Source organism: Purpureocillium takamizusanense, chromosome 8 (assembly GCF_022605165.1).
Source record: "Purpureocillium takamizusanense chromosome 8, complete sequence".
NCBI lineage: Eukaryota > Fungi > Ascomycota > Sordariomycetes > Hypocreales > Ophiocordycipitaceae > Purpureocillium > Purpureocillium takamizusanense.
This window is the reverse complement of record NC_063075.1, coordinates 1078861-1105345: the sequence shown is the minus strand read 5'-3', so window position 1 is coordinate 1105345 and position 26485 is coordinate 1078861. Positions and strand designations below refer to the sequence as shown.

Here is a 26485-nt window from a genome sequence, read left to right as displayed (position 1 = left end):
TCGGAACAAGTCGATCAAAGGGCAAAAAAGAAAGGCACCTGGTCCCAAAGGGGATCGAACCCTCGACCTTCAGCTTACAAGTGCTTGTATTAGGCTGACGCTCTGGACCAACTGAGCTATGGAACCATGATATGGTGCTTGTCCTTATTGGGAAGAAGACGACCAAATGTGCCCTATGGATTTATGTGTTTGAGAGAGACGCATGGCGTGTTGTGGGCTCTTTTGTTGTCGTCGATATGGAGCTCGTAAAATTGCGTCTTTTCGCGAGTGGGCTTGTGAATTTGCGCGCGTTGTGGGTGGATCGCAGCTAGGGCGGGGATGCTGTCAAGAACCAAGTGGGACTTACACGTCCGTCCAGGGTCTGGTCTGGGTCCAGAGATGTCTCTGAGACGGGGACAAAAAAAAACTCAACATGAGTAACTCAGTTTCAATGTTGTTGGAACGAGCGTGGCCAACCACCAGACACGGCTCAGACCCTGCGGGTGTCTGTGAAACAAGATGACCACTTGCATTGCCCTACCGTGACAACTGTTTTCTCTTTTGATCGACCCGTTAGGCACCCGCGCCGCGAAAGGCGGCGCCCGGGCATGCATATCTACTCTTCCATGTTGCAAGCCCCCCCATTTTATTAGGCTCCCCCGCCCCACGTTGTCGTCCTTTGGCGGGGCAGACCGTTGTCTCGTTTCTGTTCTAGGCTCTCTTCTCGCCTCCAAAGCCCTCGAACATGCCTCTGTGGGATTGCGATTTCGAGGGCTGCGATGGGCCAGCTGTCCGCAATGTTGGTGATTGCGTGCTCTGCAACCGCCACCTGTGTTCCACACATATCCGACCCGGCCTCCACAGCTGTCCCCAGTGGAAGGTTAGTCAATGCTCAAGGCACTTGCACGGAACACTGATTTCTTGCTAACGCGCAACTGTCAGGACGCGGATGCTTACGACCCCGCGGCCAAAGATGCCGAGAGGCGTGAACTCACCAAGCTGATCGAAAAGATAGACACCCATGCTCTTGCCGCTCGAGCTAGCCTCGTACGGCATGGCATGCGTTGCACTATCCCGCCTCTCCAGTATGACAGAGCAACACGAAGCAGCGTGATGGGAGGAATGAACTATCATATCGAGGTTCGCTTTGATGACGGAATCGTTTGGCTTGCCCGCATCCGCCGGTTCAACACCACTTCGCCTCCGACAGCAGTGCGAGACTACATCATCCGAAGTGAAGTCGCAACCCTCATGTTTCTTGCGCAGACAGGTGTACCAGCCCCTAGAGTGTACGATTTCGCACTCGAACATCCAGATAATCCTGTCGGAGCTGGCTACATTCTGATGGAGAAGTTGCCGGGCAAGTCTCTGAGATGGTCCATCGCAACCCAGCAGGAGAGGGAGAAGGTTATGAGCCAGCTTGCGGAGACGTTTGTTGAACTGCACAAGTACCCGTTTGACCTCCTCGGATCCCTTGATACCCCGGGCGCTTCTCAAGTCGGCGCACTTGCTCGAGAATCACTCACCGACTTTGTCCAATCCGGAATGCGCACCATAGGGCCTTTCTCCTCATTAGAAGACTATCATTTATCCTCACTGCGACTCATCTTGGACTTGATCCTTCGCGAAGAAATGTATTCACAACTGGCAGTAGACGCCTACTTAATCCACCGCTGCCTCGTTGACTTGGTCCCTCAAGTCTTGCCGTCAGTTGAGCACGACAAGAAGTTCTACCTGAAGCACGCAGACGACAAAGGGGATCACATCCTCGTGGATGAGGATTTCAACGTCACCGGCATCATTGACTGGGAGTGGGCCCATACTGCATCACCTGCACATGCTTTTAATTCTCCGATTGGGCTCCTGCCTGTTGCGGACTTCTACGATGGGAAGAACAACCTGGGTTACGATGAGATGGTTTTCGCAAGCTTGCTGGAGGAAAAGGGACGCCAAGATCTAGCCACGTATGTTCGGAATGGCCGACTCCAGCATAGGTTCGCATTCTGCTGCGGGTATGATCTTGATGCAGATTGGGATGGGTTCCAAGGCCTTTTCCGCGACCTTCGAGACGCTGTTGGCGTGGACAAGGGCTTAGAATGGGACGAGTGGAAGGCCTCTGCGTTGGAGCGTTATCAGGAGGATTCTGGGTTGCAGGCGCTTTTGAGTAGACATGGAAAACCCACCGGGTAAAATTAGACTACCTGAATGTCAGCAAAATGCGCCGGAGCCGTCTCTGTGAGTAGATATACACGCAGCAGTTGACTGGGGCGTCCTCACTGACTTGCGTTGAACCCCCTTTTCTTTTGGTTCCTCGCCACATCTTTTTAAAATCGATGCTCGAGTATCAGTGCGCTGTCATTTTGAGGAGGAAAAAAAAATTGAAAATTCGGTCCTCTCGCGATGGAATCGAGTACGTCTTTATCGAAATATTCGTTGTTGTATAAGATGCTCTTATAAGCTATTGGTAACACTGAACCAAACCCGCAACCACGGCATGTTTATCACGTCTTATCCCCGCCCGCTTGCCGAAGCAATCGCCGCCCCATTGTGCGCCTTTTGACTCCTCCGCTGGTACTCGACCCTCGCCAGACCCGTCACGATCATCACATCCAGCAGCGCCGGCGGCGGCATCCAGTCCTGCACGGTGAGGGTGCCCTGCTTCTTGAGCGACCACGAAGCGTTGTCAAACGCGGCCAGCACCGCGCCCCGAGCGTCCACGAGCTTGAGGTTGCTCGTCATGGCGCCGTCGCGCTTCCACGTCCACGCGGCCCCCTCCTGCGCCCCCGGCGACGTGACCTCGTAGGCGGAGCTCGTCCAGCCCGTCTTGCGCATCGCCACGCCCGGGTTCAGCGGCATGCGCACGTCAATGTCCGACTTGAAGTGATGGAAGGACACCTGCCCGACCATGGTCTCGGGCTTGTCGTGCGTCGCCGCCCGGCAGATGGTCTGGTGCGGCTTGGAGCTGGTGCGGTAGCATACGTAGAGCACTGTGCTCTTGTCGGCGTCGGTGACTTCGACGCGGTCATGACCGTCGCGGTAGTAGAGGTGGAGCGTGCGAGGGGCCGAGTAGTCCATGTTGTGTTGTTTTGATGTTGCTGTGCTCTGCTTCTTGGACAAGCGTCGTCGTGTCGGCTGGTGTAAGTTGCGGACCCAGCACACCTTCTCAAACAGCGTTGCGACACGCCATTTATATGTCCCTAGAGGCAGGGGCCCAGAGGATCCAGCCATCGAGGCTTAGCATGGCGCGGGTGGCTATATCCATTTGCTCAAGCATAACTGGCAACGCCGGACGGTGTCATCGGCGCGACTCAAAGCCGAGTTGCTTCCTGAGATGCTCGAAAATGCCCTGATGTGGTTTAGCGCATGAGCGGCTTGTCTTGAACTTTGCTGTTCTGCAGCGTTGAAGGGCAAGAGCTGATAATCAACTAACAATTCTGAATGCGACTTTACGTACGGAATCGAAGCTGCCACAAAAACATGAGGACGCTGTCTTGCCTTTGTGTTCAGCCGTCTACTCATAGCAGGCAGAGCGACATAGCTTACTTCGCATGTTGTCAAGGCGGAAGGGCTTCAACTGGAGCTGGGCAGGCAATAGCTCCACCAGCCGGAGCGCTATGAGACTCGGATTGGAATATGCCGCCAATCACTGACCTGGCGGTCTTTTCGACCGCTTCGTCATTGCAGGGCAGAGGTCAAGAGCGATCTGTCCTTACTGTCTTCGCCTGCCGATCCGACTTCATGTCAGCACCAGCGTCACAAGCGGTGTTTCACTCTTCACCACATGTGCGTGAAATTTGATGTAGCGCAATTGTCAGCAATGAAGCTTCAACCTTTACAGCCGAGCACCACTAATGGCGTCTCGAATGAGCGAGTCTTGATCAACTTCCTTCTAGGGCGCCACTCCTTAGAGGAACAAGAAAGCGCCCGGATCCGCCGGCGCGGGATCTACGCCAGAGCTGCAATTGCCGGTTGATTCCAGGCAGAGGTGCCGGGCCGCTCAATTACAAAGCTGCCATTGGATATGTCGAACGCAAGGCGCTCGCTGTAGAATGCCAAACGTGGCATGGCGGCGACTCAGCTTAGCAAGACACAACACCACAACCGCTGTGACGAAATGGCAGACGCCATGGTGCGATGAGGCAGGCACATCGTGTATGTATATAAAGCCGGGCGGTTCCATCAATGGCTACTCTGTTGTAATAGCTTTCCCTCATTCACATCAAGCAACTTGAGCAAGCACTACCCGCAACATAAACATCAGAAGCAGCGAAAGAAACATTTGAGTCGCCAACATGGCTTCCGTCGCTTCCGTTCAGGTCAACGACACCAACGTCTTTTACCGCACGGCCGGCCCAGCAACAGCGTCTGCGCCCACCATCCTCCTCCTTCATGGCTTCCCGTCTTCCTCGCATCAGTTCCGCAACCTCATCCCCCTCCTCGCGGCAAAGGGATACCGTGTAATAGCCCCTGACCTCCCTGGCTTTGGCTTCACCACCACTCCGCCTTCCTACAAATATACTTTTGCCAGCCTCGCCGAGACCATCGACGGCTTCGCCGACGCGCTGCGCCTCACGCGGTTCGCCATCTACATCTTTGACTACGGCGCCCCGACCGGGTTGCGCCTTGCCCTCAAGCACCCAGAAAAGGTTGCCGCCATCGTGAGCCAAAACGGCAACGCCTACGAGGAGGGCTTCGGCGCCGAGTTCTGGGCCCCACTGCGCAAGTACTGGGCGTCGGGCGCAAAGGAGGACCGCGATGCGTTGCGTGGTGCTCTGGAGCTGTCTGTGACCAAGTGGCAGTACACGGACGGTTCGCCCAACGCGCACAAGATCCAGCCCGAGGCGTGGACGCTCGACCAGGCGCTCATGGACCGGCCTGGCAACAAGGACATCCAGCTGGACCTCTTTTACGACTACCGCACTAACGTGCCGCTCTATGCTTCCTTTCACGAGTACTTCCGCAGCTCAGATGTGCCCGTGCTGGCGATCTGGGGCAAGAATGACACCATTTTCGTGGCGCCTGGCGCCGAGGCGTTCAAGAAGGACGTGAAAAAGATCGAGGTCAAGCTCATTGACGCGGGACACTTTGCAATTGAGACGAATGAGCAGGACTTTGCCAAAACTATGCACGCATTCTTTGAGAAATTTGAGGTATTCCCGGGTCATAAATGAGATCTATAATGATATTCAATGATAAAAAAAATCATGAAGCAATTTTATACTCGATTAGGGTGCTTCACGTGGTCTGATTCGCGACGGATGATGAGATGCACGTGTACTCTGCGGAACAAGCATCGGACCACATGCTCGTAATCCAAGAAACATATTGAGGGTTACGAGCTCGTAAGCATATCGAAAGCAAGGGGGCTGGATGAGCTTCTCATGTCGTTGGGGCTGCCCAGCTCCTGCAGTCAAAGCAACTTATATGGGGTGACTGGGATAACAGGCAATGTTATTCTTGATGAGAAAGACCAATGATGGTACTTGGCTGGGTGATTTCGGTGGTGGCTTTACTAGGGACTGGATGGATTTCACTTGAACTCGGTGGACGGTGACAAATAAGCAATAAGAGGCATTCAGTGATCTGTTCGAGGCAGGCGAATGATGATATTTTTCTGGATAGCCTATGGAGCAAGTTCCTTTTCTGCCATAAGAGCTTTCTCAACAATAATATTCCGCTCCTTGGATGTATAGACTCCATCCTTCACAAACGAATTCAGAGTTGACGTGACTGCGCGTATAAACGCGACGTGCGTCGCGAAAGGCGCCTGGTCCCAAAGAACGTCGAGAAAGCTTGGCCCATCCGTACCCGGCGACGGGAAACCCTCAACCGGCACATCGTAGTTCGGCAAGCCGTCGTTGCGCTTCCGGTTCGGCACTTTAGTGTTAATCGTACCAAAGACCACGTCTGGCTCTACACGACGAAAGTATGACGACGTTGGGCTCCCGTCTCCAATGTAGTAGGGACGCACAAGCAAGCCGTCGGCTGTCTTGAAGAGCGGATCGCCAGCCGAGGTTGGGTGTTGTTGCTTGACCACTGCCCGGGCGTAGTCCCCATCGCGCTTCAGATAGCGGAAGAGCGACAGCTCATGGTAACCGCTCTCCGTGGTGGCGTTGCCAATGATTTGAAGCACGACAGGTCCCCACATGAGAGACTGCGTGTCTGGACGGTCGAGAGCGCGCTCATTCCGCATGGTAAACGGCATCTGCACGGTTACCGTGTCGCCACGCTGCCAGGCCCGACTCAAGGTAAGGTACGATCCAGGCTCTACTTTTGTGCCGGAGATTGGGCGTCCGTTGATAGCGACCTTAAAACCTTCACGCACCCACCCCGGCACCCGTAACTTGACATCGAGCGGACCATGTCCGTCAATGGTGATCTTTGTCGTGTCTTCGCCTGGAAAGCCCGTCTCTTGCTTGATACGGAAACCTCTGGCCGCCCAGTTGAGCGTGGACGGAACATAAAGATTAACCCACAACGCAGATCCGTCTGCGGAGCGAAAGTAGACTGTCTCTTGGTACTTTGTGTGGCTCTCCATCCCAGTACCCCCACAGCAGGTTCCCGTGTTGCCAAAGTCTCGGACGGTGCCGGGGGTGAGCGGCTGGAAGTAGGTGACCTGCGGGTCGCTATTGTCGGACGTGTCCGCGCGAGACCCAGCAATCATGTTGAACAGCCCACGCTCGTAGTTGTCCATGTACGCGGCATCATTCTCGTGAAGGAACAGGTAGCGCGCCAGCTTGAGCAGGTTATACGTCGTGCACGTCTCGGCGCCGTCGTGGGCCATGGCATTGGCAACGTTGTCCCTGTTCTGGAACAGCTCCGGGTTGTCGTTGGACCCGGGGTAGTTGCCACCGATGCCCCCGTGCGCGAACCTGCGGTGCGGCATCACCCAGCCGTAGAAGTTCTTGGCCGCGTCCAGGTATTCTCGCTCACCGCCGTGCTCGTAGACGCTCATGTAGCCGATGAACTGGGGCACGTGCGTGTTGGCGTGGAGCCGTGCCTGGCGGCGGCGACCGGGGATGTGACCCGGCGAAACGACGAGGATGTCTCGGTCGTCTACGGCGGCACCGAAGAGCGATTCCCTGTTGTCGAACGCCTTGGCAGTCTCCAGGTGCTTGGCGTCACCGGTCAGCTGGTAGATCTCTGGGAACACCTCGTTGGCGCCGCCAAACTCGCCGGCAATGTAGAGGTCCCACATGTAGTTGAGGTCGTCCCTGGTCAAGTTGCCGGTATACTTTGGATTGTTCTTGTCGCCAATGATCAGCGCGAGGTATGCCCAGTCAGCCATCTTCTCCACGACCTCGAGGGCTTGGGAGTTATTCGTGTTGTAGTACGAGTCCAGCAGCCCGCGCATGATCTTGTGCTGCGTGTACCACGGCGCCCAAGTGTTGTTGGCGAGACTGCTTCCGTAAACGGCCCACCGCGGCGGGCCGAGCCGGAGGACCGTGTCTTCCGGGAGCGCACCCAGGTAGCCCGGATGCGTGGGGACCCAAGCGGCGTCTCCATCCCTGGGGGAAACGTCGTTCATCCTGGTGGTGATGGCCACTTGACAGGCCGCGAGCTCATTGACCATCCAGTCGAGTTTGTCCTTGAAGGCCGGCTCGCCCTTGTCGGCGTATGCTTGGGAAAGGGCAGTCATGTAGTGACCGGTCCAATGCCCGCTAAGCAGCCCGCCATCCTCCCAGCCGCCGGGTACGTCCACGCTGTTTGGGTTCGGCCGGCCGGCTTGGTTGTTGAAGAGAACCAGGAAGCGCCGCTCATCATACTCCTTGATGAACGACTTGAGCCGGTCGCGCTTCTCTTGAAACAAGCCATCACCGAGAGACACTTGATCAAGGCGGAATGGCCGGATAGGTGCGGTCCCTCCAGGCCCTGGGCCTGCAGGCTCCGCACCCGAGAGGTTGCTGCGGACCATGGTGACGAAGCCCAAGACCAAAACCCAGAAAAGGAGGCGTGGGCTCAGCGATACACGCAGCTCGTTTATGGGGGCCATGATGGGCTTTCGTGGAAGAAAGCTTGCTTGGAATTCTTACGCGAGGTGTTCCCTGCTTACCGAGCAGTGCATCACCAGACCATGGGCTCCCTTCCCTTTCATATTGCGTATTCATGTTGGAAACGCGAGAGGGGTTCGCTAATCACCCGGGAAGCAAACAATGGGAACTTCCCCAGACTACACCCAAACGCATACATCGGGTTCATGGCCGATTCTGCAAGTCCGTGCCGCCTGCTTCATTCGGGCATTGCATCGGGTTCGCTGCCGAGCTGACGGCTGCTTGCCGACTGGTGCGCGTAACAGTGACTTCGTCACGCTTCCCGCCTCACTTGACTGAGGGGCTGGCTGATCAGTGCCATCCGGACCGGGTATATATGGATGTCAGGGATAAATGCGTCTCCGCAGCGCGAGCCCGACGGCATTCAGCTAGCACAAGCCAGCCGCCCGGGACTTTACAACGCTTTCTGGCGACAAGGCCAGCGTCAGGCGTGTTTGTAATAAGACCGAGCAAGACTGGGTGTGAAGAGTTAGGCGGGATTGAAACCAATTCGTCACCGGATTTGCTCACGTGTATGAAAGACTTTCAGATTGTTCTACCAGTCGTGCGAGGTATGGTCCGGACACGCCGCTGTTGAGTAGCGTCTTATGAAACATCATCATTTGCCCGACTACATCGCAGTTGAGGAACGGGGGCGCTTGGTCACTCGAGCACCAAAGAGAGGGCCGCTACACAACATGAACATTCAATGACAAAGTGTCTGAGCACCATCAGTGGCTGCGCGCAAAGTTGGTCAAAGTCATCACGCCCGTTGCATTGATAGTTGCCCACTGCACGTCAAGTTGCCCGGAGTCGCGCGTTCAGCTTCTTGGCAGAGAAGCTCGGGCGCCTTCAATTGCCTCCATGCCCGCCTGCGCTCGATAGGGGCAGTTGCGCTGCGGCCCGGCTTCAGGGAGCATGTGCGGGCATTGCCATATAGATGCACGTACCCATAAACCGTCAATACGAACGAGTTGGAAGCAGTTTTGCTGGTCCCCCCCCCCCGGTGCGTCCAGATGGAATCAATGTCAGGCGAACAAATTATACAGGCTGCATGGCATTCGAAACAAGGCAAACGGTGGTACCAGACAGTTGAGTTCAGAAAAGGGCTGTTGTGAAAAACTACACTCGACGTAAATCAAGTTGGGCGTCCCGGGGTGTTCGCCATAGCGCATGGTTGGCTGCTTTGCAACATTGAATGTAGAAGAATTTATCTCTAGGTGCCTCGTACGAAATCATTAGCTAACGTTGGGCTGTATCGTGAATGGACATAGTTCGTAGTTTACGTGACAACCCTCATGTTACGTACTTCGCGTTTCATCCAGTCAATTCCACAACTCCCACCTGACTCTGCCTCTTTTTGCCGACATGGAGCAACATACTCGGACTGTATAAAGCCACGTTTTCTGTTCCATTCTCGACGTCGGTACTTCGCTCTCTTCTCTCACTTCTGCACTCTTGATTTCGCTCCATCATCAGATCTGACTAGCCGTTCACACGCAGCCTGCAACTTCAATTGACATCAATGAGGGTCCCGATCCCGCCTTCGCACACCACCGTCGGTGAGCCTCCCTCACCAACCCACACGCCTGACAAGTATGCGGGGTATCACAAGATGATTGTGGACGGACGGGCCCGCGATGCACTTTGCATCTATTGCGACCCGACAAAGCCGGTGGAACCTGTATGTTGGTCGGAACTTGCTGGATGCTTGACCCACCCCAAACACTGGGGCCACTATTTTGTCAACGGCGGCGTACCGATAGTATGGGTCAAGGAGGAAGGCGTATGCACCCCTAGGCCTCTTTCCTATGACTGCAGCCATTGCAAGTGTGTCTCGAATCCTCTTTGGCAGGCTCCAATCGTTCCGCCGATCTACGACCATGTCATTGGAGGATGGGAATAACGTATAGGAGCTGGTGCAAGTCACCAACGAAAGGGTCCTGAAAGTTGGGTACGGACCGGAGCACATGCAACCAGACTGCTCCATGAGGGTTTTGCGGCAAAATCCTAGCGTTGAACTTGGGACTTGAGTTGGTGGAGGACATGTACTACGATTGTGCTCGAATTGATGACCGAGGAGGACCCCTACCTGTACATTATTTAGAGAAGACGGACGCCGGAGGGTACATGTAAATGTGCTAAGCGCGATGGGCGATCCTCCGGACAAGAGCTCAGAATGGGTACTGCAGTCAATATATGTGAGGGGTTGAGTGGACACCAACATCAACATCAATATGGTGAACGCCTTTTTCGTGGACAGACTCGATTCATTCACATTGTACCAGACCCAGACATGGTACCGTCTTCTTTTCGAGACCGGCGCCAGTCATCGGTGATGATTGTATCAAGCTGTATTGGTCTTGAGCGTACCCTACCTTGCCAGCTCCTCACCATGCCTCCTCCTTTGACGCCAGCTGCGTCGCCTATGCTTGTTGAACAACTTACCTAATGGCAGCAGGGCATCTGCATTTAGTTTGTCTTGCGCAGGTTCGTCCCGTTGGCGACAAAGGCCGCGACGACGGCGACCGCCGCAATGACGGTTGACGCGCCGAAGGCGTACTGTATGCCCTCGTAGTAGACGTGGCGGGCCTTGAGCTGCAGGTCGGGCGGTAAATCATCCAGAGCGTCGACGGAATGTCGGATCTTCTCAATCAACTAGTCAAGTCAGCTCACGCCCCTCGGACTCTACATGGCAGACAAGGCAATGACGAATAAAGAAAAGGTCCTACTGTCCATTTATCTGGTATCACGCCCAAAGCGTCCGGCAAGCGGACGCTGAGCGAGGTTTGCACAATGGCAGACGTGATGGAGACGCCCCATACGGTACCAAGGGACCGCACTAGGTAGACCGTCGACGCGGAGACGGCGTGGTCTGTTTCTGTCAACCTTGTGGCCGGATTGAAGTGCTGGGGACGGACGGACCTGAATGCGTGAAAGAGGCCAACGAGGTGAAGAGAATCGACGGATACACGATGCCCTGGCCGAGGTTTGCTGGGAAGATGTAGACGAAATACTTCCACGACGGATCGGTGAACCCAAAGGACGTGACCAGGGCGTTTCCTATCGTCATGAGGACGACGCCGCAGCGCATGAGGCCGATGAGCCGTCCCCATCGCGACATGACGACCCCGGCGACCAGCCCGCCGATAGGAGTCGCCAACGATGGGATCGCGAGGCGAGCGCCAGCCTTGGTTGCCGAGTCTTGCAGCACGACCTGGAAGAACAAGGGCAACATGAATAGGTACTGCGCTTGTCAGAGCTGATGACCACGATCGATAGGCTGGGATACGCACGGCATACGCTGCCATGCCGGCGCACACGTTGGCAATCTGCGTGGCCACCGGCAGACGCCCCTTGAGCATGCGCAAGGGAATGACGGGGATAGCAGACGTCGTCGCCTCGACGCGAAAGAAGACAGCAAAGAGCGCGAGGCTCCCGACGAGCGATCCAATCACCCAGGGACTCGTCCATGGGAGCTCGTTGCCGCCGAGACTCAGCCCCACGAGTTGGATCGAGATGGCAGCCACGAGCAGCAGAGCGCCCGAAACGTCGACCCTCTTCCAGGCGGCGCCGAGGCCGTCGTCGAGCGAGAGCCCGCCGCTCTGGTTCCTGAGGACCAGCCAGCCGACGACAAAGGCCATGACGGAGATGGGAACCTGCAGGAGAAAGCACCAGCGCCAGCCGATGTGATCGGCGATTGTGCCGCCAAACGAGGCGCCCGCGATGGCGCCGAAGCCAAAGATGCCGTTTTGCATGGCCTGGTACATGCCGCGCTTCCGAAACGGAATCATATCCGAGTTGACAATGGTTGCTGCGACCCGAGTCAGTACGTCTAAAAATGAATGGGCAAAGCACAATGCGGAGCTACCCATTGTCATGAGCCCGCCGCCGCCAAAGCCCGTCAGCGCTCGCATGATGTTGAGGAACACGACATCACGGGCGATGCCGCAGCCGAGGCAGCCGGCGGCAAAGGTGACGGTCGAGACGAAGAAGCACACGCGGCGGCCAAAGATGTCGGAGACGCGCCCATAGAGCGGCTGGAAGGCGGCAGCGGTGACGAGGTACGAGGTGGTCAGCCACGAGGCCGTGTTGGCGGCGTCAAACTCGGAGCTGATGACGGCGTACGTTGCGGCGGTGATGGTGCCGTCGAAGCCGTTGAGGAAGACGTTGAGCATGATGGCTACCTGGATCCAGGTGAAGCCGGGCGGCGGCGTCCACGTCTCTGCCTCGGGAGCGACCAGGAGCGGGCGCTCCGGCGAGTGGTCGGACCAAGCCTCGGATGCTCTTGATCGGGCGTCGTCGTCCTCCATGGGCGACTCGGTGATGGCGCTGTCGTCTGCCCAGGCGTCTATAGCCGACGTGGTTGCCTCGGCCGAGGGCGTCATCTCTGCGGTAGCTCGTCTGGTGCGTGACGTGAGGAACGTTTTCAACTCGGCTCTGTAGCAGCGTCAAAAAGGCGGATGACCGGAACGGCGGGTCGATGAATTGTGAGGGTGGTGTTGTTGGCTGCAACATGAGAAACGCGAAGACGAGTGAGCATACTGTGTGAGGAGACGAGGGATAATTAATTCAACGAGATGAATGTCATGTGCGATGACTAACACGCCGAGTGGGAACAGATGGCGTCAATTGCGAATCAGTTTTGCCGAATGACGACACAGGTCTGCAGGTAGTTCATCTTGGCTGATGCTGGACATGCTGCTTATTTTCGAGTCAGAACTGATCTGGACATGCTTCCCGGCACACGGTCCTTTGACACCGAGGAAGCCGGCAAACAGGAATGAACGTCCATCGCTTTTTATGGAAGTCAATTGAAGACCAGTATTGGACCTCCTAACTTACTAGCCTTGCATGACCAGTCAATGCCTCCCACCTACGTTATTGGAGAACCGGCTTGTCAAAATAAACAAACTATCTACGTCGTACCAACGTATCAACATCGGAGCATTACAAGTAACACCGATGGCATACGCACAGAGAATATTTGGATATGAAGTGCCTGAGCAACGCCGGTGTCCCTTCCCCTATAACTATGTCTTTAGCCCGGGGTCAGGCTCTTCTCTATGCTCTCTCAACAACGTCAATTCACATCCACTAGTTTCATGGCATTGAGGGCACACGTGCATGTACTCTGACGGCGTGGATGTTACATGTAGCGTCAAGTTTGGGACATAGCTTGTGCGATCCCCCACTACAGCCGCGAACCTTCAATCCTCACGGCCCATAATTATTTCACCAGAATGCACGCTGCTGCCCTCGCCCGACATCTGCCAGACGATCGGGATTACCGCCGCGTGATTGGCGGCGACGCCGGAACCACGTCTGGATGGCTGCCGGCGCCGGCCCGACAGTCTCATGCTAGCGGATGCGTCGGACTTATGTCTGCCGTGGGCAGCTAAGTCCGGCCTCGTCTCGCCGTTTATGAGTGACGGAGACGATTCAACGTAAAACACATATCAGGCTCCTTTTATATCAATCCGTTCGGAGTTGAAGTGACCGCAAAACGACACATCACTGCCGCAATGCCTTCCAACGAGAGCGTCAAAACCGGACTGGCGGTTGCCGAGGACAAGTCCAAGGTGCTGGGCCTCACCGTCGGCAAGCACACCGTCGAGCCAGGCCTATACATTCCGCGCGCGGGTACGCACTGAGACGTGCGAATGCACTCATCGCAGATCCAAAACCAACTAACTCCTTGCCAGAGGCTCAGTCCGCCCCCGGGTTAGTCTTTGAAGGCGCAGACCCCGCGGCCACCTACCTGGTCATGGGAATCGACATTGACGCGCCGTTCGTGACGCTGCCCGTTCTCGGGCCCATCCTGCACTGGGTCCAGCCGGGCCTCAAGCCGGAGCTCAACAAGGACGGCAAGTCCGTGCTCACGGCGAGGGAGCCCTTCGTCTGCAACTACATCGGTCCCGCGCCGCCGCCCGGCAGCGGCCCGCACCGCTACTGCTTCTTCCTCTATGAGCAGCCCGCGGGCTTTGATGGCAAGGCCCACGCGCCGCCGGACGGCGAAAAGATGGGCAACTGGTCTCGCATGCGCTTCAGCCTGGACGACTGGGAGAAGCAGGCCGGTCTGGGCAAGATTATTGCGGCCAACTATTACACGAGCAATTGATCTGATGGCTGCGGTGGATTTGCTTCTAAATAAGTAAGACAGTAACAAGGCAATAATAGATACCCTTCACATAGTTTTCACGCAAAGATGCGCAGTTGAGTACTATGAGCTCTTCCTCTAGGGACATGGAGAAATGGCACATCTGCAACGTACCCCCCGCGCGCTACAAAGCCGGGCGTGTTTCATGAGATGCGGCCAAAAAGGCAGATGAGCTGGTCAGTCCAAGATTTGCTTTCTCAGGACCTGAGGAGGGGCTTTCGCGTGGCGCATCAAACCCAAAATGTGACGCCTCCCACTTGACAGCCGCGGGACGAGCCTACGTCTGCCTTCCGTCACGGCCCCTCATCAGACCCCCGGCCGCGAAGATGCCGTACGGACAGGAACCAGAGCAATCGCTAGCCCTTATAAAACACATCAGGCCTGGATTATAGGCGGGCGCGGCCACGAGCACCCATCCGCTACATCCGCACGCACTTGGTGTTCTAGCACAAACGTACATACATTTGATGTACCATCTCCATGGCAAAGGATCACCTCACCCCATCCGCGATAGACGCAGTCATCCATAACTGGATCACGGTGGAGGAGGAAAACGAGATATACCAGCAGCTCCAAAAGTCCTGCGTTCGCAATCGTCAAGTTTTGTGGAGTGGCATGCACCAGGAGGTTGCGCAGGAATGGGCAGACAAGCGCGGCTTCCAGACGCTCACCACGGCAATGGGCCCCCTCATGGACCCTTCTGATCCAAAGTGCCCAAAGCACAAAGGGGGCCAGACGAGCTGGTCAAAATATGTTCACGGAGCGTCGGTCGTATTTGCGTGGTACATTGCCCAGGGCGACCTCGCCACTGTCCTGGCGCAGCCTCCCCCGCAGCGCTTTCACCCTTCCGGGCTGACCTACTATCAATTGATCGAGGAGCCTATACTGAAGGGCAAGCTGGGCAATCGGCCCGTCAATAAGATTGTGGTTGTCCATCCAACCGTGGGCGAAGCGGCGGACTTTACGTATGAGTTGTGGCCGCACGACGAACCCTCCCTCTGGACGACCTCGTTTGACATACCCGATACTGTCCGCTACTGGAGGCAGGTGAAGCTCCCAAAGGGAGCGAAAAAAGTGAGTAGATGTATTTTTCGGGCTTGGATGCAGTACATGTCCGGGGAGATGAGGTGACCAAGCGACTTAGCAGTCGAGTAACTGCGAATCGACCGATGCGACTACCAATAAGACAAAAAGCTCCAAGAGCAAGCAAATAGTAGTACACAGCAGCACAACTAGTACTCCGCCCAAGGATGGGTCCAAAACTGCGCTCAACGGGCACAAGGGGACGAAAAAAGGGAGGAGAGGCAAACAGTGCGCTTCGGCGGGCTGCGGCCTTCCAAGCAAAGGCAAAGCAGACATGAAACAAGAAAATGAGCCGAGCGGTGCACAACATGAGAAGAAGAAGAAAACCAAGAAGAAGAAGAAGAATGATAACGGCAAGGCGAACAAGAACGGCAACAGTTGCGACGGGAAACGTGGAGGAGTCAAGGTCACAAACGGAGAGCAGCAGTGCAAGAAAAAAGGGAAGGCCAAGAAGAAAAAGGCTGCAAAGGTGGCTGCGCAGAAGGCGATGAGCAAGGAGAGCAAGGCGAAAAGCTGCCACGGGTCTCTGGGGAAGACGAAGAGAAGCCACAAGCTAAATACGGAGCCGAAACGACGAGCATGGGAACTCCAAATTCGACGAGAGTTCCAGTTGGATTAAGCTTCGGTCATTGTATGGGGTTCTCCACAGGAGTTTAAGCTCGGCCTTGGCCCATGTAGGGCAGCGCTGCGCTTAGTTCAGGCAAATCAAGGCCAGGCTCATGTCAGTTTGTATGACAAGATTGTGGGGGCTCGGTTGCTTGAAACGCTTTATTCTACTCTATTAAATACTCTCAACCCCTGTGCTAAATCCCTGTCACTCGTATCACCACGCCGTGCTGCCATGTTTAACACCAACCCGCACGGGGACCTTGCTCATAGCGCCATAACTAAATCAGTTCTTGAGGCATTGCAGCGTCTTCAACGTTACCCATGGCGGGTATTGCTAAGATGGCAAGAGCTAGCTGGCTGAGCAGAGAGAGAGAGAGCACTCTGACGAGCCAACCACCAGTCCATGGATATGTTCTCAGCCTCCTGAACTATGTTCGTATTATGGTTGCACGTCGCTGTCCGTAGAGGTCGGCCTGGCCGTTCGACTCTCCGCCTGTGGGCGGAACTCCGGTCGCTCCAGTCTATCCGTAAGTCTCTGTCGTCATTGCCGAAGTTTCCATGATCTTCGTCGGTTGTGGATCGTATGCCTCTCGTGGCGGAGACCCGCGACACCACGTTCGAAATACCTCAAGAGTTATGTTCTGGCATCACGCACCCGAGTAAACTGTTCTGAGGCAAGACATTATCACGAGTAAGTGGATACTTAGTCATAGTAGCGATAACGTATGGTCGAAATGGAACGAACAGTCTCCAAGACAAACACGGCTTCCAGCACGGAAATTTTGCAGATGGCATCAGAACAAGGGCGCTTCGTAGCCGGCGTTCAGCGCTTTAATATGAGCTGGTGCAGCTGTCACAGCACCTCACGATGTTGTACTGGTCGGGGCTTCTGACTTGTTGCGCCGCCGAGCAACGGTAGTTTGTCGTTGCTGGCTTGCAGCAACCACAAAGCCTCAGGAAAGGCAGTCCACCAGAATCGCTACGTGCCCATTGAGGCTTTCGCTGTAATCCAAAACATCGGGCAATACGTGACTTAACCAGGAGTAAAACCGAAGCGACCGACATTGCAGCCTGACCTCTTCACGAAGTCCCCTTTCGGGCAATTCGGTTCAAGAGCCTCTCGCTTACCCCACAGCAGCCACAACCGGCGTGACGTTGAGCCGTGCGACAACTCTGTGAGTGAGCGCATGAGACGGCAGTGCAAGGCCGCACCACGGAAAGTGTGAGTCAATACTTGATGACATGTTCGAGACCATTGTCGGCCTCAGATGGCAACCTGCTTGGTATCATCAATCACAACTTTGTACCGTCGTCCGTGTCCGTGATGTGGCCCGTGGCGAATTCGATATCGCGATTCGGGACAGTCCGTGGTGTACCAAACATGAAGAAGCCTCCACATTCCCCCGCAATATTTGGGCCGACGATTGGTGACGTGATTGACACCAGATTTCTAAGCACGCGGACTCGGGCTCCGCAGTCCGTAGTAGCACTGCAGCCGTACCGCGTGTGTGTTGTAGTAGAAGGGGGGGAGGAAAGCCGAGGAACTTATAAAGAGCCGGCTTGACGCGCGCCACATCCTGATCGCGCCCGTCGCTGGGCAATGTCGTCGCGCATCCAGCAGCTCGGACAGCAACTCATGACAATGGCTACCCCCACGGATATCACGCTCTACACGGCGGCGACGCCCAATGGCATCAAGATCTCCATTGCGCTCGCCGAGCTCAACCTCGACTACAAGGTGCGCGCCCCTCATCAACAATCCAGTCAACCCCCCCCTCTCATGTCGCTCGCCCCAGCCGCGGCGACGTTGTAAACTCACACTCACAAAAAAAAATGGAGAGCAGCTTTACACCATCAAGATGATGGACAATGAGCAAAAAGAGCAGTGGTTCCTGGACATCAACCCCAACGGCCGCATCCCGGCCATCACGGACAAGCTGGACGGCAAGGAGATTCGCGTGTTTGAGAGCGGTGCCATCCTGCAGTACCTCGTCGACCGCTACGACAAGGACCACAAGATCTCGTATCCCCACGGGACGCCTGAGCATTGGGAGGTGACTTCATGGGTGAGAGTTGCCCGTATCATACTTCCACAATGCGCATATAAGCGTGCAGTTTGATGTGAACTGTAGGATTTGCTGACTCTCAGGCAAGCTCATGTGGCAGATGGGCGGCCTCGGAGCCATGCAAGGCCAGGCGAACCATTTCAAGAGTACGTTGGAATGATTGATGTTGCCGTTCACCACACACCAGACAGTCCGTCTCGAGAGCTGACACCAAAATCAATCAGGGTATGCGCCTGAAAAGATCCAGTACGGCATCGACCGCTACGTCAACGAGACGCGGCGCCTGTACCGCACCATGGATACACACCTGGGCGCGTCGAGCCACGGCTACCTCGTCGGCGACCGCGTGACCATTGCCGACATTGCATGCTGGGGCTGGGTTGCCGCTCACAGTGAGTTTTTTGCTCTGCTCTACTCTGCTCTACTCTGCTCTGCTCTGCTTTGCTCTGCTCTGCTCTGCTCTGCTCTGCTCTGCTCTGCTCTGCTCTGCTCTGCTCTGCTCTGCTCTGCTCTGCTCTGCTCTGCTCTGCTCTGCTCTGCTGCCGTTTGCCCGTCTACTACTCGATCATGCGCTGACCACCGCGGCGTGCGTCCGCCACCGTTTCCCAGCCTGGGCCGGCGTCTCGCTCGACGAGTTCCCCCACGTCGCCAAGTGGCTCGAGAAGCTGCTTCAGCGGCCCGGCTTCGAAAAGGGCCGCCACGTGCCCAAGCCGCACACGGCGTTTGAGAATGACAAGCTCACCGAGGCGGAGCTCGATGAAAAGGCCACGGGGGCGCGCAACTGGGTGCAGGGAGGCATGAAGGCCGACGCGGCCAAGAAATAATGACTTGAAATCTTGTGTGAAAGAAACTAGCATTAGGAATAATACAGCAGCGAAAGTCTTTTGCCCTGGTTTGGAAACCACCTTTGAACTTGCCCGCTAGTACTACTACTGCTACTACTACTACTACTACTACTACTACTACTACTACTACTACTACTACTACTACTACTACTACCCCTTGACGACCGCCAGCTTGCCCCTGACGGGCACATTGGCCTCCCTGCCCACCTCGGGGAAGCCCTCGACCTTGACGCCCTTGCGGAAGAGCAGACAGTGGCTCGACCCGCCAAAGTGAAACATGCCGAGCTCGTCGCCCTTTCCGATCCTCTGGCCCTCCTTGACGGTAATGTCACACGTGCTCACCTCGTCCATGCCGATGCCCACAAAGGCCATGAGCCCAATGGCAGGGTGGTCCGCCTCGATGAAGATGACGGCGCGCGTCGCCAGCGCCGAGAGGTAGCCCTGCGCGACGACGATGCCGCGCGTGTCAATCTCGCCGTGCTGCTCCGGGTCGCCGGGCCCCTCGAAGAGCGGCTCGGAGAAATACATGCCATCCTCGACGAAGGCGCGGCGCACGGTGCCCGCGACGGGCGCGTGCCAGCGGTGGTACGACAGCGCCGACAGGAACGCCTGGTAGACGGTGCCGCCGCCGAAGTGGTGCGCCAGGGGGTCGTGCGCGAGCATGTCGAGGGGCGAGTAGGGCTGCCCCTTGACGAAGAATTGGTCGCGCAGGTGCACGTGGCGCGCGACGTTGTAGACCTTGGACTCGCATGCGTTGGCGATGACGGAGTCGTCGTCGGGGGAGGCGACGGGACGCGCCTTGTTGTGGACCTTGCGGGTGAAGAAGTCTGTTTTGTTTCCCCCCCCGTGTGTGTAAGTCAGTGCGCGCGCTTCTTTTGCCTTGTCTTGTGTGTGTGTTGTACTGCCACTCTCTCTCTCTCTCTCTCTCTGCGTGTGTGTGTGTGTGGGCAAGTCGCTGCTAACGTACCGTCCCATGACTTGAACCCGTAGTGTTTGGCCGACGGGTCGCACACGTACATGTCCTCGAAGCGGTGGCTCGACTTGTACGGCGCGTTGGCCACCTCCATGAGGTCCTTGAGGCCCGTCTCGCCGAACCAGCCGACCTTGTGGTTGCCGAGCACGGCGGCCGACTCGGGGGTCTTGATGCTGCCGGCGTGAGCGCATGTGGTGTTGTGGTGGGCGAGGGCGTCGAGACGCGGGCAAGCTCACCTGCAGGTACACGCCCCACGAGTTGAGGACCTTTTTCAGCATACGATTGACGTCGGGATCTAGAAAGGCGGCATGTCCACTGGGCATCCCCCCGCCATGTCAGCCTCCGTTGAACCTTGCCCCCTCCTATCATCCTCGTCGTTGACCCCCGCGGGCAGTATATGTATGTAGGTACTTCGTAGAGGTATGACCCATACCTCGCAGTGGCCATGGGATAGTCAAAGAGGGCGCACATGGGCACGCCGACGACGCCGGCGCCCTCGGCCGCGTCCGTCCACTCGGGGGCGCGGGTGACGATGTGGTTGAGCACGCGCAGCATGTGGTCGTAGTCGCGGATCTGGCGGCTGCCCGTCGGGTCGCGCCAGTAGGGGTGCTTGCGCGGGATCTCCTCAAACATCTGCACAAAGTACATGTACACGCGCGGCGTCGACTCGATGAAGCGCTTGAACTCGGCGATGGCGGGCGTCAGCTCCTCGTCCTTGTTGGACTCGACGTGGACGTTGACGCGGCGGAGGTATTCGCGGTGGATGCGGTGGTCGGCCGGGAGCCACGCGCCGGGCCTGAGGGGCGTTTCATGTGTGTCAGTATAGGTGATGATTTGCTGCAAGATAGTTGCCGCGGCATCCAGGGACCGGGGAGGGAGGGGTTAGAGGGGACGACGCACTTGTAGACGCGATACTCGCGCGGGATGGCGTGGGCGTCGCCGTGTTGGACTACCATTGTGACGGACGGTGGATGGGTTCTATATTATACGTTTCACAGCAGCCCGTCGTATCGACACAATCGAGACAATGATGAGAAAGAAGATACAGCTGCCAGCAAGCCTTGGCCTATTTAAACAGCCCGTCGCAGGCCATTAGCAGCGCCTACGTAGGAACTGATGTTGTGGCCGGAGTCCGGCACGGGGTGGATCCAGCCCAACGCATCAATGATGTCAGTTCTACGCACATGGTCTAGACTCTAACCTGCTTCCCTCTGGGGCCATTGACCTCAAGCCACAATCTGATGCCGGCACGCGTGCGCCGTCCATACCTGCCCGTCCCATTCATCCAGAGCTATCGTCAGTTGAAGCTCGTATGCTGGGGCCCCGTTGTCGTGCATCACTTCACATACAGTATACATTGAATGTACATCTCAGCGCAGCCTCTCCTACGGCTCCCCGACGGTCAAAGCCCATTTCCAGAGACCACAAGTCCAGACGCTGCTGTACTTGCTACACTGGTAAAAATGGCATGCAAGTGCTTTTCCTGCATGCGGCGCACAAGTGACTTCATTGTCCGTCACGCCGGGGCCGGGCCTCCCCGCGACCGGGGCTCCGCACTGCAGCGGCCGGAGCGGCTCTTTGTGGGGCGACTCGGACCTCTCTTCGTTTGTGTGAGCCGTCACATGCATGATTGAAGATGGAACAATGAACAAGACAACAATCAAATGCAAAATCTCACTTGACCTCGCTCACGGCGCGTCCCGACCGTCGCCATCATCATCACCATCATCACGCAGCACCATCAAAAAATGAGTGAGTTCAGCGTCACCTTGCACCAACCTATGGCTAACCAAGCTGCAGGCTCTCGCCGATCCCGTACCGCGCCCAAGCAGCAGCAGCAGCAGGCCCCCACGAGCGGCGTCGCCAAAAGCTCACGAGCAGCGCAGCCTCCACGCAAGAAACAAAAGACGACCAAGCATGCGCCACCACCGCCGCCGCCGCCTCTCAACGCAGCTCCAGACACAGTCCTCGCCGTCTTCGTCTTCGGCTCCGGCGAGAACGGCGAGCTCGGCCTCGGCCCCAAGCTGACCGCCTCCACGAAGCCACGCCCAAACCCTCACCTCGACCCCAAGGACCCGGCTGCCCTGCATGTCGTGCGGCTGGCCTGCGGCGGCATGCACACCGTCGCGCTCACGGCCGACAACCGGCTCGTGACCTGGGGCGTCAACGACAACGATGCCCTGGGCCGGCCTACCGACTGGGACGGCGGGCTGCGCGACGTCGACGCCGAGTCGGGCAGTGATGACGACGCGGAGCTGAACCCGCGCGAGTCGACGCCCGCCGAGGTGTCGACGGAGAACATCCCTGAGGCGACCAGATTTGTCGACGTTGCTGCTGGAGATAGCTGCAGCTTTGCCCTTACCGACACGGGCCTCGTCTACGGATGGGGCACCTTTCGCGTACGCTCTTCTACTATACAATCGTGTACATTTGCATGTATCTTGGACTGACCAAAATACTACTATAGGACCCCGAAGGCAACGAGAGCTTTGGGTACACGCCCGCCGGCGCCCTCATCAAGCGACAGCCCATCCCCATGCTCATCTCGGGCCTTCTACGCATCACGCAGCTCGTATGCGGCGCCAACCACGCCCTCGCCCTCGACGCCGCCGGCACCGTCTGGGCGTGGGGCTCCGGGCGACAGAACCAGTTCGGCCGCCGCCTCTTCGGGCGCCACCAGGAGAGCCTCCGCCCACGGCCCGTGCCCGTCTGCCGCGGCGGCGCGCGCCTCATCGCGAGCGGCGAGTACCACTGCTTCGCCGTGGGCCAGCGCCGCGACGACGTCTGGGGCTGGGGGCTCAACAGCTTCGGCCAGGCCGGCGACGCGAGCTCCGCGGGCGGGGACTCGGCGCTGCTGCCGTACCCGGTCAAGATCCCGGCGCTCTGCGGACGCGAAGTCGTCGTCATGGCCGGTGGTGCGCACCACTCCGCCGCCGTGGCCGCGGACGGGCGGGTATACACGTGGGGTCGCATGGACGGCGGGCAGCTCGGCAACGCGTTCACGGCCGAGCAGCTGGGCGACGAGGCGGTGGTGCGCCGCGACGAGCGCGACAAGCCGCGCATCTGCCTGCGGCCGACGCTGGTGCCGCAGATGGGCGAGGCCGTCCACGTCGCCTGCGGGACGGACCACACGATATTCGTCGCCGGGGACGGACGCGCCTGGGCCACGGGGTTTGGGTCCGAGGGACAGCTTGGCCTCGGGTCCGACGACGACGTAGATGTCGCGCGGCTCGTCCAGGGCAAGGCGGTCAAGGATCGGACGGTGACCTGGGCTGGCGCAGGAGGACAATTTTCTATTTTGGCCGGGCCGGCTACGTGAATGTCTCTTTCCAGGCGACTTGCTTCCATAGAATGGGGCATTTTTTTTTTTTTCATTTGGCTTTAACAGGGTAGAAACACATGGATGCACCAGTATGATGAGTGAACCTCCGGTCCGGTCTTGTACTGTAGCCTTAAGGTTAAAGTTAGGACGACCTCCGACATTGATGAAATTCGTCGAGCGTTTTCTAGCACGAGGAAATGCCCAGCGCTCTTTGAGATCTAACCATCGTGACCGATGGTAATGACTTTGCGCAACTTTTGCGTAGTGTTTCTGATTTTCAATGTGGTGAACGAAACATGAGGCAGGCCTGATAGTGCGAAAGCAGATCGCCGTCCTCGGCAACGGCTCTCCGCGGGCCGTTGGCAAACAGTCAATGCCCACTTGGGAGTGCCCAGATGCTCTTCGGTCAGAGTTCAAGTCGGGGCAGTACGTGAGCAACGCTGGCATCAGAGGTCGCGATATCATCTGGGCCCGAAGAAGCCACCAAATGTCGCAGTGATCGCTGGACTAGACAATACACGACGCGGGCCTGGTTTGAGGGCAAAAGTCTGAATTTTCGAGCATCGCCGAAAAATAACGAGGTGGAAATAGCAGCACTTACGTATCAATTGTCATGCAGGAAGTATGGACACGTGTTCTCAATGGTAACAAGGCGTCCTGCATGATAGATACATTGTAACACGAAGTAATAAGAGTGGTGAATTATAATAATTGAAGCTAATCCGCATATTGACCCAGTACAGTTACTTCTTTACAAATAAAGAATGGGAGCACAGGCCTCGCAAAAGTCACATCCAGCGGCTGCCACGTCCAAACCTGTTTGCGACGATGGGCACATCAAGCTGCAGATGCTAAATGGTTCTCGATGTCAACATGAATCATTGCGCGCCAGGGACTTCTATGGACTGGCACCGATGAGTGCACATTGACTCAGATCTGTATGCTGTGCTCTCAGGACATCGAGCGGGTGGGGGATGTCACTGCCAGCATGCTTCGTGCATGGAAGCCAGGACTGGAAGCGCGAAAACACGAGGTTGAGGTCGTTGGCTCTGGCGGCGGGGCACAGTTACTCCGTTTATTTGCTTTGCTCTCGCATACAACGTCCTCGTCGTTGGCGGTATTTACGGCGTACCTCGGCTTGCCATTGGCCAAACGCTCTCGATAAATCAACAAGTTGGTTGGGCCGTCAAATGCACGCGGTGTCTGCTCGTATTCCAGACCGGTTACTCTCAATGTTACGGTTCATGTCGTGTCCCTTTTGATCAACGTCGATCGGATGTTCATCCGGCTTTTGGTTGACGGATAGCTCCAGACGTGCGTGCCATATACATGTACATGGCTTGACGACTGCGCCCGAAACCTTGGGTTCCATCTGATATTCCACGCACATGACAGGTAACTGTCCGGGGACTTGACTTGATGTTGTCGGTGAGCGGCTGCCGTGCTCCATGTCAAGTGCTCCTGCCGACATGGGCAGTTGAGAGGGGCAACCATTCAACTTGTTTCGTGCATGTGGCTTCAATATTTACCGTGTCGTTCTGTACATTCTCGCCAAGCATGTGGTCCCCGGCATGGACCAACCGGACCGTCAAGCTCATGTGTATGTATGCCCTTCTCTTCCCTTGGCAACGCCTGCAATCAGACCACGGGCTGGAGGGGCCGGGCTCAACTGGGCTGTTGGCAGGTCCCGTACATACGTAGCACAAGTTCATGTTATGAGCCGAAAAAGCGAAATTGTCAAATGGCCCGCACCCAGATGCAATGCGCCACCGCCGATCGGGCATCAACAACATAACTACTCTAAACTTTTCTTTCTCTGCTACCCACTGTGCCTCCAGGGGCGGGTCGGGGCCAAACCGACGGGAATCAAAATCCCATCACCACCACCACACGCTGGCACTTGTACTTCTTCTCGTCAGCTAAGTAAAACGAAACTCACGCGAAACTGGGAAAGACAAAATGGGAGAAACAGCAGGCCACCTCAGTCCAGTCTACCTGGACAACATCGACAACTTCCTCAACGCGAGCAACGTCATACAAATCCCGTACAGCGACTTTGGCAAGGCCGCGACCATCAACACCGCCTCCATCGACGGCTATGACTGGACGAAGCCGTTTCCCGGAAGCGCCGTCGAAGGGCACGAGGCCCATCTCTACGTGACGCGCGACGTCCCCGTCCCCGACGACCTCTCCAAGAACTCGACCACGACCGTCTCCGCATTGACCTTTAGCATCCCGGCCAGCATGACCAACTCGTCCGCCCGCCTGCCCGTCGACATGGATCCCTCGTGGTACATTTGCCGGCACCTATTCGTCAGCACCAACGAACAAGCCAGGAAGTCCGTTGCGGAGGGCAACAACTGCGACTTCTTGGATGACACCTGCCGCCTCGACCTCATCAACAGCCTGACGAGGCGCTGGGGCAAGGAGGACGGCCCGGTCATGTGCTCGGCTAGGGCAGCTGATTCGATCCCGGCAAGCTGTTACGACTCCTTTGGTCACTCCCGCCAAGACGTCATCGGTAACCTCGACGCCATATTGATCCCTCCCATGTGTATGCTTCTTCTAACTTGAGTCCAAGGGTTCGATTCCAAGCAACTGGCCGATTCGAACGCGGCCCCTCTTCTCACCTCCGACAAGTTGCTTGAAGGGACCTGGCGCATGGGAACCGGATATAACGAAGCCCACGATCGGCACGCCTATGCGACCGCCGCGAACCGCACCTATCTCATTGCCACGGTTTGGGGCTACGCTCGAGACATCGACCCGAAGCATGTTCAAACGCCGCAGGTGTCTCTCTCGTGTCTGTCAGCGTGGTCACCACACGATGCTTCCCAATCGGCCTCCGCGTCGGGTACCGCCACGACATCAGCAAAGCCCTCGTCGACGTCTTCGTCAACAGCCAGCAGGACTGGGTCCAACTTGGCGCGAAAGCTTGCCGCCGCTGCAGTTGCGATCACGGCAATTTCCCTTCTGAGCATGTGAGAGCGGCGCACACCGCGCCGAAGCACCAGCGGTGCGGAACATCTGGTCCAGCTTTGTTGTTATCGCTCACTCCGCCCTCGACTCAATGATGAGGCGTTATTAGGTAGCCAGTCTGTTTTGGAATTGCATATTGTTCAACGACGCATTTAAAATCCTTAATTAGCTAGATACACATTTTATTTAGGGTTTTTGAGTCTCTTGCTCTCAGCAGTCCGTGTATGTTGGCGGCAATCCAGCTCGCGGAACCGCGCCATTGCGTGCGTATCGGTCAGCCCTAGCAAGAGTTCCAGTCTATGGAGCATCCCAATACAGTAGGTCAACACGTTGCGTCGATCGAGCCACTGCTCGACTATAAACTCCCCTAATAAGGAACCAAGCACCCCGTGGGAATGCTGTTTGGGCGTTTGCTGCTTGCATTTCACACCTCGCGATA

The 26485-nt window shown here is 56.8% G+C and overlaps 11 protein-coding genes and 1 non-coding gene across 13 annotated transcripts; 7 read left to right on the top strand and 5 right to left on the bottom strand.

Annotated features, from left to right (window-relative positions):
• Nucleotides 1-39: 39 nt before the first annotated feature.
• Nucleotides 40-126, bottom strand: JDV02_008386. Its single transcript has one exon. It is a non-coding gene; the product is annotated as a tRNA-Ile (tRNA).
• A 598-nt stretch (nt 127-724) lies between these two features.
• Nucleotides 725-2248, top strand: JDV02_008385 (uncharacterized protein; the record flags this gene model as incomplete). Its single annotated transcript, XM_047989975.1, has 2 exons — nt 725-859; nt 922-2248. The coding sequence occupies 2 exons, from the start codon at nt 725-727 to the stop codon at nt 2167-2169; spliced, it is 1383 nt and encodes a 460-aa protein (XP_047845981.1). The 3' UTR covers nt 2170-2248.
• A 191-nt stretch (nt 2249-2439) lies between these two features.
• JDV02_008384 (uncharacterized protein) lies at nt 2440-3121 on the bottom strand. The gene has a single exon (XM_047989974.1). The coding sequence runs from the start codon at nt 3052-3054 to the stop codon at nt 2488-2490; it is 567 nt and encodes a 188-aa protein (XP_047845980.1). The 5' UTR covers nt 3055-3121; the 3' UTR covers nt 2440-2487.
• A 704-nt stretch (nt 3122-3825) lies between these two features.
• JDV02_008383 (uncharacterized protein) lies at nt 3826-5190 on the top strand. Its single transcript, XM_047989973.1, has one exon. The coding sequence runs from the start codon at nt 4272-4274 to the stop codon at nt 5148-5150; it is 879 nt and encodes a 292-aa protein (XP_047845979.1). The 5' UTR covers nt 3826-4271; the 3' UTR covers nt 5151-5190.
• Nucleotides 5191-5602: 412 nt separating this feature from the next.
• JDV02_008382 (uncharacterized protein) lies at nt 5603-7972 on the bottom strand (the record flags this gene model as incomplete). Its single annotated transcript, XM_047989972.1, has 1 exon — nt 5603-7972. One exon carries the CDS (start codon nt 7970-7972, stop codon nt 5603-5605), a length of 2370 nt encoding a protein of 789 aa, XP_047845978.1.
• A 2286-nt stretch (nt 7973-10258) lies between these two features.
• Nucleotides 10259-12570, bottom strand: JDV02_008381 (uncharacterized protein). 2 transcript variants are annotated; one of them, XM_047989970.1, is made up of 3 exons: nt 11306-12570; nt 10935-11256; nt 10259-10884 (listed from the first exon to the last, which is right to left on the bottom strand). In XM_047989970.1, exons 1-3 carry the CDS (start codon nt 12395-12397, stop codon nt 10682-10684), a joined length of 1617 nt encoding a protein of 538 aa, XP_047845976.1. In that variant the 5' UTR covers nt 12398-12570; the 3' UTR covers nt 10259-10681. The 2 variants fall into 2 exon arrangements, with proteins under 2 accessions (XP_047845976.1, XP_047845977.1); XM_047989971.1 differs by having other exon boundaries at nt 10264-10884; nt 10935-11823; nt 11881-12570.
• A 942-nt stretch (nt 12571-13512) lies between these two features.
• On the top strand, nt 13513-14199 carry JDV02_008380 (uncharacterized protein). Its single transcript, XM_047989969.1, has 2 exons — nt 13513-13652; nt 13715-14199. The coding sequence occupies exons 1-2, from the start codon at nt 13535-13537 to the stop codon at nt 14128-14130; spliced, it is 534 nt and encodes a 177-aa protein (XP_047845975.1). The 5' UTR covers nt 13513-13534; the 3' UTR covers nt 14131-14199.
• Nucleotides 14200-14686: 487 nt separating this feature from the next.
• On the top strand, nt 14687-16048 carry JDV02_008379 (uncharacterized protein). Its single transcript, XM_047989968.1, has 2 exons — nt 14687-15243; nt 15317-16048. Exons 1-2 carry the CDS (start codon nt 14785-14787, stop codon nt 15869-15871), a joined length of 1014 nt encoding a protein of 337 aa, XP_047845974.1. The 5' UTR covers nt 14687-14784; the 3' UTR covers nt 15872-16048.
• A 1388-nt stretch (nt 16049-17436) lies between these two features.
• On the top strand, nt 17437-18809 carry GST2_2 (Glutathione transferase). The gene is made up of 5 exons (XM_047989967.1): nt 17437-17599; nt 17706-17927; nt 18016-18073; nt 18152-18319; nt 18537-18809. The coding sequence occupies exons 1-5, from the start codon at nt 17462-17464 to the stop codon at nt 18749-18751; spliced, it is 801 nt and encodes a 266-aa protein (XP_047845973.1). The 5' UTR covers nt 17437-17461; the 3' UTR covers nt 18752-18809.
• A 113-nt stretch (nt 18810-18922) lies between these two features.
• Nucleotides 18923-20701, bottom strand: JDV02_008377 (Phosphatidylserine decarboxylase; the record flags this gene model as incomplete). Its single annotated transcript, XM_047989966.1, has 5 exons — nt 18923-19599; nt 19740-19911; nt 19982-20060; nt 20179-20541; nt 20646-20701. The coding sequence occupies 5 exons, from the start codon at nt 20699-20701 to the stop codon at nt 18923-18925; spliced, it is 1347 nt and encodes a 448-aa protein (XP_047845972.1).
• Nucleotides 20702-21493: 792 nt separating this feature from the next.
• JDV02_008376 (uncharacterized protein) lies at nt 21494-23064 on the top strand (the record flags this gene model as incomplete). The annotated part of the gene is made up of 3 exons (XM_047989965.1): nt 21494-21497; nt 21546-22144; nt 22213-23064. 3 exons carry the CDS (start codon nt 21494-21496, stop codon nt 23062-23064), a joined length of 1455 nt encoding a protein of 484 aa, XP_047845971.1.
• A 1837-nt stretch (nt 23065-24901) lies between these two features.
• JDV02_008375 (uncharacterized protein) lies at nt 24902-26217 on the top strand. Its single transcript, XM_047989964.1, has 2 exons — nt 24902-25588; nt 25649-26217. Exons 1-2 carry the CDS (start codon nt 25027-25029, stop codon nt 26050-26052), a joined length of 966 nt encoding a protein of 321 aa, XP_047845970.1. The 5' UTR covers nt 24902-25026; the 3' UTR covers nt 26053-26217.
• Nucleotides 26218-26485: the final 268 nt, after the last annotated feature.

Excerpts from the sequence above, each read along its gene's own strand:
- JDV02_008384 (XM_047989974.1), bottom strand. The coding sequence starts at position 3,054 with ATGGACTACTCGGCCCCTCGCACGCTCCACCTCTACTACCGCGACGGT.
- JDV02_008383 (XM_047989973.1), top strand. The coding sequence starts at position 4,272 with ATGGCTTCCGTCGCTTCCGTTCAGGTCAACGACACCAACGTCTTTTAC.
- JDV02_008381 (XM_047989970.1), bottom strand. The coding sequence starts at position 12,397 with ATGACGCCCTCGGCCGAGGCAACCACGTCGGCTATAGACGCCTGGGCA. Across the intron at positions 11,257-11,305 it reads CCGGCATGGCAGCGTATGCC|TACCTATTCATGTTGCCCTT; the intron begins GTGCGTATCCCA and ends TGACAAGCGCAG. Across the intron at positions 10,885-10,934 it reads GGCCTCTTTCACGCATTCAG|ACCACGCCGTCTCCGCGTCG; the intron begins GTCCGTCCGTCC and ends TGACAGAAACAG.
- JDV02_008380 (XM_047989969.1), top strand. The coding sequence starts at position 13,535 with ATGCCTTCCAACGAGAGCGTCAAAACCGGACTGGCGGTTGCCGAGGAC. Across the intron at positions 13,653-13,714 it reads CCTATACATTCCGCGCGCGG|AGGCTCAGTCCGCCCCCGGG; the intron begins GTACGCACTGAG and ends ACTCCTTGCCAG.
- JDV02_008379 (XM_047989968.1), top strand. The coding sequence starts at position 14,785 with ATGCACCAGGAGGTTGCGCAGGAATGGGCAGACAAGCGCGGCTTCCAG. Across the intron at positions 15,244-15,316 it reads TCCCAAAGGGAGCGAAAAAA|TCGAGTAACTGCGAATCGAC; the intron begins GTGAGTAGATGT and ends GCGACTTAGCAG.
- GST2_2 (XM_047989967.1), top strand. The coding sequence starts at position 17,462 with ATGTCGTCGCGCATCCAGCAGCTCGGACAGCAACTCATGACAATGGCT. Across the intron at positions 17,928-18,015 it reads ATTGGGAGGTGACTTCATGG|CTCATGTGGCAGATGGGCGG; the intron begins GTGAGAGTTGCC and ends CTCTCAGGCAAG. Across the intron at positions 18,320-18,536 it reads GGGCTGGGTTGCCGCTCACA|CCTGGGCCGGCGTCTCGCTC; the intron begins GTGAGTTTTTTG and ends ACCGTTTCCCAG.
- JDV02_008375 (XM_047989964.1), top strand. The coding sequence starts at position 25,027 with ATGGGAGAAACAGCAGGCCACCTCAGTCCAGTCTACCTGGACAACATC. Across the intron at positions 25,589-25,648 it reads CTCCCGCCAAGACGTCATCG|GGTTCGATTCCAAGCAACTG; the intron begins GTAACCTCGACG and ends CTTGAGTCCAAG.